Source organism: Silene latifolia, chromosome X, assembly GCF_048544455.1.
Source record: "Silene latifolia isolate original U9 population chromosome X, ASM4854445v1, whole genome shotgun sequence".
NCBI classification, from domain to species: Eukaryota; Viridiplantae; Streptophyta; class Magnoliopsida; order Caryophyllales; family Caryophyllaceae; genus Silene; species Silene latifolia.
The window spans coordinates 85752047-85770265 of NC_133537.1; the positions used below are offsets into that span (position 1 = coordinate 85752047).

The following is an 18219-nucleotide window of genomic DNA, read 5'->3' on the forward strand; positions in this document are numbered from 1 at the left end:
AATGATGAAGATTCAAGCTCACTCCCGCTACATGGATCAAGATGGAACATCAAGACAAGCTTCTCGGGTCCAAGGATGGATTCCAAACTTGTATTTATTGTTCATTTTGATAGGATAGGCCACACTAGGACTTTTACTTTTTTTACGTTTTTTCATTCTTATTGCTTTTCATTCACATGCTAGTAATTGCATCATATTCCGCCTAAAACCAAACCACCTACTACTAAAATGCATGAAAATTGACTCATATAGTTGTATGTTAGTTTTCATGGACATGCAGATGTCACAGTCTATAAGCCATCACTTTAGTTTAAATCATTCTCGCATGCTAGATAATAGTTCACTTAAAGTGAATTAAAAATAGTTGATGGGATCTTCCTCTAAAACCGGAAATTGAGATTAGTCTTTATAAGGGAAAACATCTATGAGTCCCTTCTTCGTCGGTAGGCCTAATATGACCCCTTCTACGTTGGGTAAGTAGTTGTGTTGACTTAGTTTACCTCAACATCATAGTCCGAAGAGTTTCTCGTGATTATGATGGACTAAAGATAGAATTTCTGAGAAATTTATCGACCGGGAATTCTAACGGTAGAATTAGCTAACAGGTTAGCTTATCAATTTACAGAGAATTGAGTCTTGGGGTCATTTATATAATTCTTGAGGGAGGTCAATTGTATAAATGTTTTTTTTTAGTCTTCGCGTTATGACATTAGTTCATTAGACTTAAAATAAAAACGATGCATGCTTATTATTTTATTCTTCTTTCGCAGTGTAGAACACGCTTATTATCAATAATACTGTTACAACAAATGGCTGGAAATAACGCAATCCCAATGCCTAGTGCCACACTAGATCGTTCATCCTGGCTAAAAGTATTCATGGACCAAATGAATCGGTCCCACGCGATCGAAGAATGATGGGTCCAACTTTATGATCGGGAGGCGGCACTACGGAATGCTGCCATTGCTGACGGTAAGCTCAGGTATTTAACTGAGCCAATACCGGTTAACCCAGGCCCAAATGTAGGAGCCAACGAGTCACTCTCTTATAGTGATTTCGTTATGGAAGCGGGTGCGATAAAGAACGTACTCATCTTTGCAATGGAAACCAATTTGCAGAGACGCTTCATTGCCCAAGGTGCAAACAAGATTTTCACCACGCTCACTAATGAGTTCTCAAAGGCACCGGGAATCATCACATATGAGCATACCTATCGCTTCTTCGATGCGAAACTCCAGAAGGGCCAACCGGTTAGCCCACACATTCTTCACATGATTGAGAATGTCGAGAAACTGGAGGCACTGAATTGTAGAATCAGTGAGAGCATTGTCATTGACCGAATGCTTCATTCTCTTCACGATGGTTTTGCCCTTTTCAGGGCGAACTACTACATGAATGACTTGAAAAAGAGTCCTTATATGCTACACTCCCTTCTGGTACAGACCGAGAAGGATATGAAATTGAGTGGGAGCATGAAGCAGGATGTTCTCACGATTCACAACAAGAGTAAAGGTAAGGGCAAGGCTCATGGCGACCTAACTGTAGGTAAGCCTAAGTTTAAGAAGCCAGGAAACGGTAAGAGTGCGCCTGGTGAGACTAGTGGCTCACAGGGCAAGACAAAGAGCAAGGGCGGTGATATAGAGTGCCACCATTGTCACAAGACTGGACATTGGAGGAGGAACTGTCCCGTCTACCGTGAGGACATCAAGGCAGGCCGCGTCGTTCATGTTGGTATGTCATCTTATATTCATATGATTGAGATTAACCATGCAAGTTTCGGAACTTGGGAACTAGATACTGGTTGTGGTTCTCATCTGTGTCATCATTTGCAGGGCCTAAAGAACATCATACCTCTCGAAAAAAGTGATGTGGACCTGCGAGTCGGGAATGGAGCACGAGTAGCTACTGCCTCGAACGGAACATATGTAATCCAACTCCCTAGTGGTTTTGAGTTATCTTTAAAGAACTGTTACTATGTACCCAGTTTATCTAAGAACATTATTTCTGTTTCCGTACTTGCTAAAGACGGTTTTACATTTTCAATAAAGGATAATAGTTGTATTTTCTCTTTTAATGAAACGATTTATGGCAAAGCAGTTTCCATGAATGGAATTTATATCTTAGATCAAACCACGGAAGTATTACACATGAATAATAAGAAATTAAAGGTTGGTGATAAAGATCAAACCTATCTATGGCATTGTCGAATGGGACACATAAATGAGAAACGCGTAAAGAAACTCGTCGATAATGGGACTATTCCCTCATTCGGATTTTCTGCATATGGCACGTGTGAATCATGTCTCATTGGCAAGATGACTCGAATTTCCTTCAAAGGTGTTGGAATGCGCGCTAGTGACCTATTGGGACTCATACATACGGACGTATGTGGACCTATGTCAATTACCGCTAGAGATGGCTATAGATATTTTATCACTTTCACGGACGATTTGAGTAGATACGGATATGTCTACTTAATGAAGCATAAAAGTGAATCCTTTGAGAAATTCAAGGAATACCAGAATAGGGTACAGAACCAACTGGGTAGAAAGATTAAAGCACTCCGTTCAGATCGGGGTGGCGAATATCTTTCAAATGAGTTTGATCAACACCTGAAAGACTGTGGAATCGCTCTACAGTTAACTCCACCTGGAATACCTCAATTAAATGGTGTGTCCGAACAGAGAAATCGAACCTTACTTGATATGGTTCGATCCATGATGAGTCACACCGTAGTCCCTGATTCATTATGGGGTTATGCTCTTTTGTCAGCTGCTCTTATACTTAACCGAAGTCCGTCTAAAGCTGTCGAAAAGACTCCATATGAAATGTGGAAGGGAACGGTACCTAACTTGTCCTTTATTCGGGTTTGGGGCTGCGAGGCTTATGTCAAGTGGAGACACGAGGATAAGCTCGGCCCGCGATCGGTCAAGACATACTTTATAGGTTATCCAAAAGGAACATTTGGTCATTACTTCTATTCGCCAACCGAACATCGAGTTTTTGTTGCGGCTAGTGCGACGTTCTTAGAGAAAGAATTTCTCGAGAACAAGTCGAGTAATAGAACCTTCGAGTGTCGGAGATTCAGAACCAACAATCGAGGAACAGATGGAGGAAGCTGTACCTCCAAGCGATGATATGGTTAATATTCCGAGGAACCTAGGAGGTCGGGTAGAGACTCTCATCCTCCGGACAGATACATTGGTATGGTCGAGGAGAATGACGTTTTACTTCTAGAAAGTAATGAACCCGCAACCTATAAAGGTGCTATGGCCTGTTCCGACTCAAAGCTATGGCTCGAAGCCATGCAATCCGAGATGGACTCCATGTATGAGAATAACGTATGGGATCTAGTTGATTTACCTAATAAGGTAAAACCTCTACGGTGTAAATGGCTTTACAAAATAAAGCGTTACGTAGACGCGCAACCAGAGATATCTATAAGGCACGACTTGTGGCAAAAGGTTTCACTCAAGTGCAAGGATTGCATTATGATGAGATTTTTGCACCTGTAGTCATGCTACGTTCCATTCGGATAATCTTAGCGATTGCCGCATTTCATGATTATGAGATTTGGCAAATGGATGTGAAAACCGCCTTCTTAAACAGTTATTTGGAAGAAGAGTTGTACATGGTGCAACCCGAAGATTTCATAGATCCTAAACATCCTAAGAAGGTATGCAAGCTTAAGCGTTCCATTTATGGACTTAAGCAAGCTTCTCGGAGTTGGAATCATCGTTTCGACCAAGTGATAAAAGAGTATGGTTTCACTCGATCGGTCGAAGAACCATGCTTATATATCAAGTCGAGTGGGAGCAAGATTGTATTCTTTATATTGTATGTCGATGACATACTCTTGATTGGGAATGACATTCCTCTCCTTTCTTCGGTTAAATAATGGTTGAAGATCCATTTCCAGATGAAAGATCTGGGTGAGGCACAGCGTATTTTGGGAATCCGTATCTACCGAGATAGATCACGACGGACGTTATCACTTAGTCAGGAGTCTTATCTAGATACGGTTCTTGAGAGGTTCAGCATGACCAACTCCAAGAAGAGGAACCTTCCTATGACGACTGTGATGCAGTTGAGCAAGTCTCAGTCACCCACGACGCCTGAAGGTATTGAGCGCATGAGTCGTGTTCCTTATGCATCTGCAATAGGATCGATCATGTATGCCATGATATGCACACGTCCAGACGTGGCATATGCATTGAGTATGACGAGTCGGTACCAAAAGACTCCAGGTGAGACACACTGGATAGCAGTCAAAAATATCCTCAAGTACCTACGGAGGACTAAGGATTCGGTATTGACTTATGGAGGCGATACTAAGCTATGCATGGTAGTTACGTGAGATGCTAGCTTCCAAATGGATCGAGATGATTCAAAATCTCAGTCCGGGTTCGTCTTCACTCTTAATGGTGCTGCGGTCAGCTGGAAGAGTTCCAAACAGAGTGTTGTAGCAGATTCTACTACTGAATCCGAGTACTATGCCGCTTCGGGCAAAGCAAAGGAAGCGATATGGATGCGTCAATTCTTACAAGGGCTTTCGGTAGTTCCTAGTTCGAATGACCCGATCACCATCTATTGTGACAATAGAGGTTCCATCTTCCAGGCTAAGGAGCCAAAGTCTAGTAACAAATCTAGACATGTACTTCGGAAGGCTCACCTGATCCGTGATTACGTGGAGCAATAAGAGATAGTGATTGACAAGATTGCGACGGATGATAACATCGCGGATCCTCTCACCAAACCGTTGAATTATGATAAGCATGTAGGGCATGTTAATTCCATGGGAATCAAACATGTTCCTAAGTTGTAGTACTTGATTATGGATTTGATACATTATCTTTTTCATATATTATTTATAACTTCATCGTTTTATATATATAATATTTTGTTTTTCATGTGGATAGTACTGACAACATTGAACGCCACAAAGTGAACTGAATTACATTATATTTGCTTTGGTCCGTAATCGCCAATGTGAGCTGATAACTTCGGCTATTATATTGTGCAGTCGATTCATGGTGGGTTCAACGAGCCATAAGTTAAACAGTTGACTAATCGATCACAGATACGAGATTATGACAATGCCTCGTAGGACAACTTTTTGTGACAACGTAATGGAGTCCTAAATGTTTTTTAACATTCGGTGTCGGGTCGTGGATAGGACATCCATTGTGTACCTAGAGTCGATTCTTTTGACCATCAACTGTCTCTTGAGATTAAGGCAGTCTTTGGGTGACTTTGGTTTCTTTCTCACGGTCTACCGTGAATCGGGGCTAAGTAGATTTTTTTGGGTCATTTTTCATCTGCGTGCTTACGTGCAGGATTCGAGTTGAGGAAAATATCCATCCCTTATCAGGTATAGTTATTTCTCGGGGCCACTCGAGGAGTTGTAACCGAAATGCATGGCCATGCTCGAATGTTGATTCGTTTATCGGTTAAGTTACTCTCTAGTCGGGAAAACCACTCTCGATCGATCGATCGCTTGTAAAATACGACCTTTGTGAATTCGGATTTGCAAATTGTTTTACATTGAGTGGGAGAAATTTTAAAGGATATGAGAATCGGTTATCGCACATACACTTGTGAGGACAAGTGGGAGTTTGTTGGAGCTTGTGTCCTCCACAAATTAGTGAGATAACATTTGTAAATCTCTTACAGGTTCACAAGGGTATACTTCGTATATTTAATCAGTTGATTAACGTTTATCTAATAACGGTTGGCTTGCTAGAGAGTTTGACGTTATTATCATACAGATGGCGGTGATCAACTGGTCCCTAAAGGTCACACCTATAGGACGTGTTTGAGAAATGTGGTTATAGAAATATAATTACATTGATGCCCAAAATGACTAAAAAGTTAGTCAATGTGTTGATGAGATAATTATTTAATGAAAATTAAATAATATTAATTTGAGACGAATTAACTGTCAATTCGTAAAATAAATATAATAAGTTATATTTAATTAAATATATATAATGTTAGCTTGGGCGAATTAATCTGTTAATTGTAATTAAATATAATCAGTTGTATTTAATATCAACAAGCTGAATGTGTCATAGTGGTAATAGTGAGGGTACACATACCAAGAGGTCATGGGTTCGATCCTCACTAGATGACAATTCAACACATATTATATATTTTTGGAAAGACCAAAATAAGGAAAATACACTCCTTATTTTCGGTCTGTTTTTTAAAATTAGGAGGTTATTTCTTTCCTAATTGATTCCAGATTTCAGTCTATATAAAAAGAAAGGTAGAGAATTATTTCTAACCTAATTTTTTTCTGACCTTGCCTCCTCTTTCTCATCACAAAACACAAAGACAATAAAATTTTACAGAAAATTTTAGATTGATTTCTAGCATAATCAAAGGGTATATCTCAGATCGTCTTGGGTGCAACTAATAGGCGAATATCAGTTTTGATATTGTTCTTAGGCCAATTTTGCTAGGACCTGAGGTTAATTCTAAATCCTTTTACTTTTGTTTATGTATTTTATTTTATGACCTTAGATCATCTTTGTTAAATCGTTATAATCCTTCATGTTAGAGGGAAGTATACAGATTATTTCCCACATGTTCTTCTCGAGAAATGGGCAAAATTCCGGAATGGGGACGATGATGGTGTAAAACACATTGTCAATTAGGGACTTATCACAAGGCTTGCCAAGTTTTTCAACCCCAAATTCAATGAAAACAATGAGTATGTACCCCTTCCGGGCAACACAAGGATCAATGAAGAGCTAATCCTTAGGCAACACTAATGGATGACCCATAAAGGATATGAAAATAGGATCAAATGGCTTACTAAGGGGAACACCCCCATTTACCTACCAATAGAAGGATTAGCAAGAATTTCACCAAGACGAGGCCCTCTCTCTCCAATACCATCTTATCTCATCCCAACATGTGCGAATCAAGCAAATCAAGCACCACCTCCAACACAACATCGACAACATGAACAACAAAAGAATGACAATGAAAAGATTGTGATACCACCTTACCCCTTCCAATACCAACCTTACAATAACCCAAATCCTTTCATCCTCCCTAGGGATGATTTTGTGATGGGAATCCTTCAAGATATGCAGCTCCGACAATTTGAAGCCAATGTGGATAATTATTATGCCTTGTATCCACAATTTCACCAAATGGCTCGGCAAGGAATCATTAGTAAAAAGGGAATGCTTCCTTCTTGGGCTCAAATGCATATTCTTTTCCCAAATTCAGAGAAAGCTAATGAGTGAGCACATGGTCAAGGAGGTGAAGGGAGTGAAAACTCAAATGTTGGAGACACGGTGGATCTAGATAGCGAAGAGGATGAATTTATGGATTTCCATGGAAGCGATGCATCGAAGGAAGCTTGGGATAGTGATTTGGGAGGGGATGATGACGACCTTTGAAGAACACTTCATGAGCTTGATGGAGCGGGCGCGAAGCACCCATCAAGGCCAAAGTGAAGTTTCTTTTTCTTTCCCCTCATTTCTTTCCTTTTCATGACAAAAATTTCATGTTTTGTTTCACAACTTATTGTTCCCACCTTGTAGTGTCCTTGTAAAATTGAAGGACTATTATCTCACCTTGGCAACATTAAAGGTGATAATTTTATTTTTCCCACATTCAAAATCCAAAATGACAATTGTAGTTTCATGCATAGCATCCTTATGCATGAACTCCCCCAATTTTTGACATTAGAAATAGTGTCTATTTTGGTTTGGGGAAGTTTATGCATATGCATTGGGAGCTAATCTAAATTATGCTCTCCAAACATAACAAAAACCCATGCATCATATAGCATAGCCTAGTTTGCATTCACTCTTGTTTATATGTCCTATAGTTTGCATTTAGCTTAGAAATCATACATTTTTATATAAATTGCATAATTTCCTATCGTATTGGCCATTGAGGACAATGTCCACACTAGTGTGGGGTGGGAAATTCTAACATGACTTTTTAAACAAAAATGATAAAAATTGAAAAATTTTGAAAAATTCAAAAACATGTCTTTTAATTTTATTAAACCAAAATTCATAAAAATTTGAAAATTTCAAAAATCCAAAAACATGTTCATTTTCTTTGTAGTGTAGTCTTGTATATATTGTTTTGTATATATTGTGTTTGTTTATCCTTTTTCACATTGATCGACTACGCCACATCCGAGACATGAGGATATTGAAGACCGCATGGTATGATCTTTCCAATCTCCTTTTTCCTCTTTATGTTAATGACTATGTGGCTTTATTTTGATTGATGACGTATAAACAATGTGAATTTAGGATTGCATTTAGATTATTTGGCATACTAGTTGGTAGAAGCATATGCATTAGGTTGTATAAATGTTAGTTGCATCATGGCATATAGTTGCATTTAGGAAAAATTTTGTGAAAACATCTATTTGGGAAACTCGATAAGTGTATATAAGGCCCTTGTAAATACTTTTTCTTCTTAAGACTTTGCTTGTTAGAATACTTGTAAAACACCCTAGGATGTGTCATGCTAGTATCCTTTGACCTATGGATTAAGGCCTAGTCACGAGTACCTTGTGGTGTGATAACTCCTTGGCTACCGTTTTTTCCGAGGTAACCCTTGAAACCATGCAACCATCCATAATCCATGTTCTACCACATTTTTGTCATCAAAGGGAATGGGCAAAAAATTGTTCAAAATTTAAGTTCAAGAAATGAATTGAAAAGTAAAAAAGTTTGCAAATTGCATCAAATGAAAAGAGGAGAAAAAATAGACTCCTAAAGCTTCAAATATAAGTACCCTCCCTACAAATGGGGTAGCTTTTGAAATGTTCAAAAATTAATGCAAGAAAAAGTTGAAATTGTCAATTGTTGAAAATGCCAAACATCAAAAGAAATGGCAAAAAGAAAGTGTTCTCAAATGTCAAATGCCACAAGAAATTGAGGGGGAAAACAACAATAAAAGCAAACTCCCACATGATACTCAAAGTACTATCAATCCCTTTTTCCATCGTATCCACTTTTGTGCATGGTAGAGAGGGGACGACCCGTCTTCTTGTCTAGGACTGAAGGGGAATTCCGCGATCCTCCAGTGTTTCTAACACCATAGGGAGTCTATTCTTGACAAAAGCATTTAAATATTGAGGACAAAGGTACCCTAGCTTGACACAACTTGGAGGTGATTTATTGGTATCCATCTAGGCTTAGTAGTTTAAAGAAACCGTATCTATGATGGGATGTATACCGTTAGATTGCTTCCCTTATAGATAATTTCCGCCACTTAGATGAGGAAAGTGGCTATTCATTTTTGTAGATGCATCCATTACTTGTTTTGTGTGCTTTAATGCTTGGATGTATCGGCATTTTGGCAAGCCCCACCTTGCCTTGCAAGAAGGCATCCTACCTCATGGTTCTCTTGTTGTGAGTTGAAGGGGCGGAGTGAGACCCGCAAATAGTCTCATATCGGCTATATTAGTAGGTTAGTTCGAATAAAGGTCCTAGTTTTTGTCACCTCTTTACTCGGGATGAGCAAAGGTTCGGTTTGGGGATATTTGATGTGACTCATATTTGAGCATATTTAGTCCCCGAATTAGCCTCGTTCCTATTCTTTTTAGTGCATAATTGGGTCATTTACTTTCTTTAGTCTTTCGTTTTGCAAATTCTTTGAGGTTTTGATCCCTTGGTAGGGAAGGAGTAAGAACCTTGCATTTTCATGGCAAAATTGAGCTAAATTGATCGAATTCAATGAATAATCATCAAAGGGAAGACAACGCTAGAAGGCCTGTGTAGATAATAAAGTAAATTTGACAATGATGAAAGGATCCTTGAATCTCCAACAAGATCCAAGAGGATTGTTGAAGAAAGAAAAGAAGAAGTGACTGCCAAGCAATCCGAGCGTCGCAGTGCTCGGGACGAGCGTCCGGCCTTGCCACAATCCGAGCGTCCCATGACCAAGACGCTCGTCTTGGTACCTGATGAGTCAAGCTCGCCTTCCCCAATCCGCTCGAATTCCTCTCTAGTGCAAACCATCGCTCAGCCAAGTCGCTCGGGACGAGCATATTTATTGAAGACTATGAAAACGGATATGCGCATCTCCTTCGAGAGGAGCACTTCCTCAACTTTTCATAAGGGTCTTAATCGTCATTTAAGCCCTTAGTAACCCTAATTTATGTACCTAATCCTTAGTATAAATACCCCATTGTACTAATTGGATTATCATGTTCTTCTTATGCATTCAAAATCTCATCAAAATCTTGTAATCAACTCTTAATTTAACATTAATAAAAATCTCATTTCTTAATCTTTGCTTAATTTCTCTATTGTTCATCATTTATTTTGGGTAATTGAAGATTATTTGTGGTTTATTTGGAGGATTTACAACCTTCCATCTATCATCAAGTACTTCTATTATTCTTTGCTTTATTATTTGGAATCATCTTTAGGTATAATTCTCTCTTAATCCTTTTGAACTATTGTTAATCATCTTCATTTGTTCATCATGTTTTGCCTTGCTAGTATGATTGACAACCTTGTTAGCATGTTAAACTTGATAATGAGTTAGTAGTTTCCTTAATTAGGGTTAATGGGGAATTAGGGGAAACCAACATGGGGATTGATTCATGCTTAATCTAATATGCTTTCATTATTAATTTGCTTACTGGTTTCAACTTATGCACATGTTATGTTTGATGAAATGCGAGCCTATGAATCCTTGCATTTTTTACCCATCACTTATCTTTTCAATGAGACTTGTAAGACATAAACCAACTCAAGTCTCATTATACCATGCATATAGTTGGATAGGGAGGATTAAGTCGACTTGTAGGTGTTGTACAATCTAATCGATTCGGCTCCAGGACCCAAACCTTCCTAGGGATTGTAAGATATACACTAACTCAATCCCATCACAACAATAATTGCTTGCATCTACTAGAAAACAAGTTTGTATGATCAAATCCCATGAATCCCCTATGAACCCATGACACCCTAGTGCTTTTAATCAATTGTTTACATCTCATTTTAATCATCTTGCTTTCTTTCATTACTTTATTTACATTGTTATTTAGTTTAGTTGATCTACCACCTCAACCCAAATTGTGACACCCTTAGACACGAACATTTGCAATCGAAAATCCTACATCAATACCCGTCCCTTAGGATCAGACCTTTACTTACCTCTTTACTAATAGTAGAGTAGTTTGTGAAGTTATAAATATTGTTTTGGTCTAGGTAACTTTTGACGACGAGTAACAAAACCGACGAACCACGCTTAGAGCTTCTACGGCGCCTCCTCCCACCGCTTGAGAGCTTACAGTTTCATGTTCTATTTCACTCCCCGATTGGGGTTCTTTTCACCCTTCCGTCACGGTACTACTTCGCTATCGGTCACCCAGGAGTATTTAGCCTTGCAAGGTGGTCCTTGCTGATTTACACGGGATTCCACGTGCCCCATGCGACTCGGTGTCAGAGCATAAGCTAGTGATGCTTTCGGCAACTAGACTCTAGCCATCTAGGGTGCGGTACTCCACCGCTCCGCCTAGCAGCACGACGCTTGTATTGCTCTCCCACAACCCCGTTTTCACGGTTTAGGTTTTTCCCATTTTGCTCGACGCTACTACGGGAATCGCTTTTGCATTCTTTTCCTCTGGCTAGTAAGATGTTTCAGTTCGCCAGGTTGTCTCTTGCCTACCCATGGATTCAGCAGCAGTTCGAAAGGTTGACCTATTCGGGAATCTCAAGATCTATGCTTATTTTCAACTCCCCGAAGCATTTCGTCGATTAATACGCCCTTCTTCGTCTCTGGGTGCCTAGGTATCCACCATAAGCCTTTCCTCATTTGAACCTCGCCCTTACCTTAACTTTAAGGTTATGCCATCCTAAGGTGCTTCTAAATGTAAATGGAAGGATCTTATCAACGTCCATGAATGATAAATAATAGATCGAACGGCCGAATTGGAAAAAATGGGTGCTATCATATAATATAGCTTTTAGCTTTGTATCGGCTAAGTTCACGAGTTGGAGATAAGCGGACTCGAACCGCTGACATCTGCCATACGGTAAACCACCGTTTCAGGCCCTCGAATGACTGATTCTACCATAGAGGCCAACGACAGACAATAACTCCCCCCCGAACACGGCTTACAACTTTCATCGTACTGTGATCTCCGAAGAGCAACTCTTCTCAAAATCTCAATGAGTTGGAATGCAATTCTAACTAAGTATTCATGTGGTTCCGGAGGATCCAGTTATAGGAGAACCAGGAACAAAGAGCTTTCCCCCATTTTTCGTCCGACTCTGTGGTCTGAAGAATGATTGTTTTAAGAATGAGTGATTGCCCTTCGCCGACCCTTACTTCCCAACCTGGGAGCGGACAGCTAATGCGTTCCACTTATTGAATTGAACAAGGTTCTATGGTAGGCCCGTGACCCCTGGATGCTGAAGGCATCTTTGGGGTGATCTCGTACATTTTGCATGTCAAAATTATGCTCATTCTCTTGTTATGGGTACACGGGAGATTGGTGGTATGGGTGTTGGTTGTAGGATGACATTTGGCATTGATTATAAAGTAGGTTTTGGGATGGTGGTTCTTGTGGATTTTGGGTGTGGGAGCTTTGGTATGGGAAGTTTGTGGGGTAATTCGAGTATTCATTGTAGAAGTTTTAGGATATGGGTGTGTTTTCTTGCTCAACAAACCTTCTCCATTCATACATGTCATACTCATTTACTCCAACTTGCCTATATACTTCTTCTTATTGGAAGCCATGTGCCATCATCATTGCTAAAATAAAGAGGCAACTACAAACACGGAAACTTACGAGAAATCGATAAGAACAACCTTGAGGAACAAGTTCCTCAAGGCTAAATCACAAGAAACGAAATTCTCAAGGAACCAAGGCTTCTCAAGAAGAAGCACAACTAAAACTAGACAAAAGAACGATTCAAATACTCAAATTGTTCAATCTAATTGTAGTTGCACTAGGGTTGTCACAATTGAAATGGGTTGAAGATTCTAAACTAAAGAAAGCAATAAAAGGCAATGCAAACAACAAAAGCAAGGATGTAAACAAATGACTAAAAGCACTAGGATATCATGGTTTCATAGGGGATACATGGTGGTGATCATACAAACATGTTTGCGTAGTTGCAAGCAATTATTGTTGTAGAGGAACCGAGTTAGTTTATAACTTAGAAAAAGCGCTCCAGTATAAATATCTTCATTAGTGCGTAAGCCAATTGTATACCACCCCTGATAAACACCAGAATAAGCGATATTCACTGGGCTAAGAGCACTCCCCCGCGTAAAGGCTTCCACGGCCGGTTGACCAAAATGAGGGTCCCAAATTGCATGAGTGATAGGTCTTACATGTAAAGGGTCCTGACAGAATTGGTGTGTTAGGATAACAATTTTTTTTAACAAAATTGAAAGTCCTATGAATATCTCAATTGAAATAAAAATTTGCACTCCGTATATGTGAACTTTTACTCCATATAAAAGTAGTATTCTGGCTAAGTTAACTTGCTAAGGTTGTAATGCAAATATCTAACAATGAGACATTAAAGACTCAATTAAGTTGAGTGACTCGTATAACTTTTAATGTAATGTAATTCAATATTATAGAGAAAAAAATAACAAAAAGGTTTAAAATAGAATAATTCTTGTAGGGACAAGACACCCGACACACAATACCTATGTCTTCCTCGTTATATTTTCATCCCTACATAGTCCAAGTCTGATGCTAACCCAAACGATTTTCAATGGGGATAATTATAATCTTTGGGCCGATGTTTTACGAAATGGCCTTGATGCCAAGAACAAACTTAGATTCGTTGAAAGAAAAGTCAAGAAACCAGATGCTGCTATCAGTGGCGACGAAAGTCTCGAAGCTTTGGCATGGCGACAGTGTAACGCCATGGTGAAGGCATGGCTCCGTAACGTCATTGACCCGAAGTTTCACGCAAATATTACCTTTTCTACTACTGTCACGGAGATCTGGAATGAACTAAGGGATCGTTTTCAATGGGTAATGCACCACGAGTGCACCAATGATAAACGACATTAATGAATGCAAGGAGGGATTGAAGTATGTCGTTGAGTATTACTCTCAACTAAAGGCGATATGGGACGAACCAGCCAATTACAGTCGAGTGCCTCAATATACTTGCGGTGCAGGCGCAACCATGAACAAGGAGCGCAAGGATAACAAAGTCCATCAATTCCTCATGGGTTTAAACACGGTTCTCTATGGTCATCTACGCTCTAATATGTTGATGGAGGATGAAATTACATCCCTGAGTCATGCGTATGTTCTTGTGTTACGAGAAGAATGCCACATTGTTGTCACACGAGCCAAAAAAGAACAAAGCGATGTTGCAATGGATGCCAAAACCAACACAGGTAACCGTGGTACAGAGGATGCACCACCAGAAGACGAACAAGAAGCAGAGCCTCCTCGTTTTACTTTCTGTAAGAAACCGTTCCACACTGAGGACAAGTGTTATATAAAACAGGGATACCCTTCAAGGGGTAGAGGAAGAGGACGATGTAGAGGTTTTGGCTACGGTCGTGGGGAGCGTGGATACCAGGTTGCGAAAGCTGCAAGCACAGGTGAGGTTTAAGCCAATACCTAAGCATTTACGGCTAAGCAAATTGTACAATTACGTGGTTTATTGGTAGCAAGTCAAGAAGGTACCTCAAAATCGTTAGGTATGACAAATAAAATTATTGGAAACTGGCAACTTGATAGTGGTTCTTCACACCACATGATGGGTCGTCGAGAAATGTTAGACTGAATGTTGACAGGAGATAAATCCAGAGTAGGTTTACCGGATGGAAATCATATTATTGCCTTGGAACATGGTCAAGTTATTTTAAGCCAGAATTTTGTCTTAAAAGACGTCTTATACGTACCATCTTTAACTTGCGACTTGATTTCAATAAAGCAATTAATTGAGGAAAATAACCGTATTGTGACTTATGTCCTAACTATTGTGAGATAAATGACCGGTCTACGAAGATGACGATTGGACGGGCTGAGCATAAAGTTGGGGTGTATTATTTGAAGAATGATTATGAAGTTGTCGCAGCAAGGACTCAAGTCGGTGGTGATGTTTGATTATGGCACCGAAGGCTCGGTCATCCTTTTAGTAGTACCCTACCTTTCTTTTCAGATTTAGTTCGGAAAAATTTGTCTTGGAATTCTAATTAAATTTGCGATTAATGTTCTCGTGCTAAACATGAAGAGTCTATCCAAGTCGAAATACTCGAGGGGGGGGGGGCGAATTGAGTATTTAAAAACTTATGCCCACTTTTTATTTTTATCTAAATAATTAATTTCTTAAAGTTTATTGATTAAACTTAACTAATTAACTAAACGATTTATAAACGTAATGAAATGAACAATAAAGAAAATTGCAAGGACACACGATATTTGAAGTGGTTCAGCTTCACAGGTCGAAGCCTACGTCCACTATTCTCGATTAATAATTTTAGTACCTTTCTCCGGATTACAAAATTATCAACCCACTCGTATAACTAACTCTAGCTATAACTCAATTTCAATATCACTAGATATTCGGTTTTGACTATCTTAAGTTATTAAGAAAGCACTTGATTGTTCTTCTAGGTGTTCACACAATTGAACAAGTAGAAACAATATGAAGTACTATTATCTTATAACGTAACCTTAAGAATTAATACGCAAATTAAAGAGCATGACTTTTTGTAAAAGTTTTTAAAATGCAAAACAAATAAAATACTCGATTAGAATTTAAACTCAATTTGTTTGCAAGGAATTTTTATATTCCGAAAAGCTTGATTGGATCAATGAATATCATGCGTATATATAGTAGAAGAGAGAAACTAGGGTTTCTGTCGAAACCCTAAATGTACCGTGAGGCATGATAGATTGTCTCATAAGAAACAAATCTTATGTCTTCTTTATTTAATCTACTAAATATTTTGATTAAGTAAATATAATATAATTGATAAGATATGAAAATATCTTATAGCAATATATTATGGATTTGACCTAATAATATTTACTTGAATAGGGAGTTAATTCAGCATCCACACGGCTCATAAGCCTATCTTAGCCGAAACCCTAGGTCAAAATATCAGGGAATATATTAGGGTTAGGTTTACATAATTTAGCAAACCCTAGGTAGCATGACGACTCATAAGTCGTTTTACTAAACAATAGAATAACGTAAATTATTCATTCTAAGCAACCCGTATTTCATCTCTATCATATACACACATGATTTAGAAACATATTTGAAGAATTTTATGTTTTGAAAATTGATTTTAAAAATACTAAAATCGTGCCTTTAAAAATGCAACCCAAAGTTATAGTAGGAATGGCTATAACCTTAAGTTTGGCAAGTAAAGTTATAGGTGAAATAGCTATAACTTTACCTTCCCAATATTACTTCTTAAGATACCGTTATTAGATGATGTCCTATTCTAGCTAATCTTCCTGGAGATGTTTAGTGGTAGGATCATCTCTTTATCTTTATCATAAGCTCTTCATTTTAAGCTTGTTATAGACTTGATCGAGCTTGTTGCTTGAGTGATCATCATAATTGAAACTTGTTACAGTTACTATGACGCTTTAAGAATCTTCAGTGTTATATCTCAACCGCTATAACATTACTTGATTGATGCTTCACAAATCCTCAATGTTATAGCCAAGGTTGTTATAACATTACTTGCTTAAATTGTAAACTTTAATCAATCTTTTAAAGACTAAACAAACGATTATGAGCAAGAGTATATATATAATTAAGCACACTTGTCATTATCAAAACACAATCATATAACTATATGGTCCAAGAAATTCCCCCTTTTTGATGATGACAAGTCTCTTATAATTTGTGACTAAGTGTAAGTTCCCCCTCAACATAATACTATAAAAGTCATAGTAAGTTGAACGCAAGAACAATCCACTTATACACAAAGTATAGCATCTAAGGACCTTAAGAAATTAAAGGTTCTGACAAGGAGCAAGCTTAGGTAAATACTCAAGTCATGGTCATTTTCTTCCCCCTCTTGACATCATCGAAAAGACGAGAACAAACATAAAATGCTAGGGTGATATCGACCGAGACAAGAAATAAACATGAAAACGCATATTAGGAAACAAGAAAGTAATCTACGATAAGCATGCATCATATGATATGTCTAATACAAACCGAGTTGTTTTATGCCTATGGGCCGAATAAATCGAAAGTGCCAAAATGGGCCGAATTAGACAATTATCGAAAATAAACGTCTAAGAAGCAAAATCAAAGGTAAGGCAATGATAAGAACGGTCTAGGGAATATTGTCGTTGACACGGTGGGAGTTCACATAACCAGGACAGGTACGAAACTCAAGCGAAGTAAGACGATCAAGACACGAGCCCACTTGAGTTGCTTGGGCCGTGAGACACCGATCGAAATTAAGCACCTTCATAGATAAGGCTTTAGTAGCCTCAAAGATTTTCCCCATCTCGGCTCTCATGGCTCGTCCCCTAGCATCACCGCTCCTCCTTGGCTACACAAATTAGCCAACGAAGTGGATTGGCGAATAGCCTCATGCATGCACGAATCAGCAACCCTTTCCACAACCGTGAGACGCTCCTAGAACTCGTCATAACCACGGCTCAAATCCATAGGAGCCACAACCCGTTCCTTAGCCATACCCGAAACTAATTGTTCTAATAACTTGGTTTGAACATCCATCTTAGCATCCACACTCGCCATAAATGAGTCCATCTTTTTCTCCAATCCCACAACAATATCGGATGACTTATCCATCAAAACCCCCATTCGACAAGAACACCAAATCAGGCCCTATTGCGCCTATTTTCATCATCCGAAAAAGCGAATCATCCATTTCATCCTTGACCGCGACACCATAACTTTCCGGATTAACAACTCCCTTTATGCTCTAATAACCGAGAGATCCAAACACCATAGGCCAAGTCCAAGGTAGAGTAGAACTTGTCCTCGGTAACTAGGTGTTGACAAATGTATCCTTAACAATAGTGCGATCACACGATTTAATATCATAATTTAATCTCATAATAAGAATACGTAAGGGATGATTCATTTATATAGTCAACTGATCAACATTAATCGGTAACGATTGGCTTGCTAGAGTTTGACGTTACTGTCGTAGGACGGTGGTGGTCAGTTGGTCCCTTAAGGTCACACCTAAAGGATGATGCCCTTATCAGTAAATTTGATTAATTGTATAATG

The 18219-nt window shown here is 38.8% G+C and overlaps 1 protein-coding gene across 1 annotated transcript; it reads left to right on the forward strand.

Moving 5' to 3' along the window:
- Positions 1-14021: 14021 nt before the first annotated feature.
- Positions 14022-14594, forward strand: LOC141617776 (uncharacterized). Its single transcript, XM_074434928.1, has one exon. The coding sequence runs from the start codon at positions 14022-14024 to the stop codon at positions 14592-14594; it is 573 nt and encodes a 190-aa protein (XP_074291029.1).
- Positions 14595-18219: the final 3625 nt, after the last annotated feature.

Excerpts from the sequence above, each read along its gene's own strand:
- LOC141617776 (XM_074434928.1), top strand. The coding sequence starts at position 14,022 with ATGATAAACGACATTAATGAATGCAAGGAGGGATTGAAGTATGTCGTT.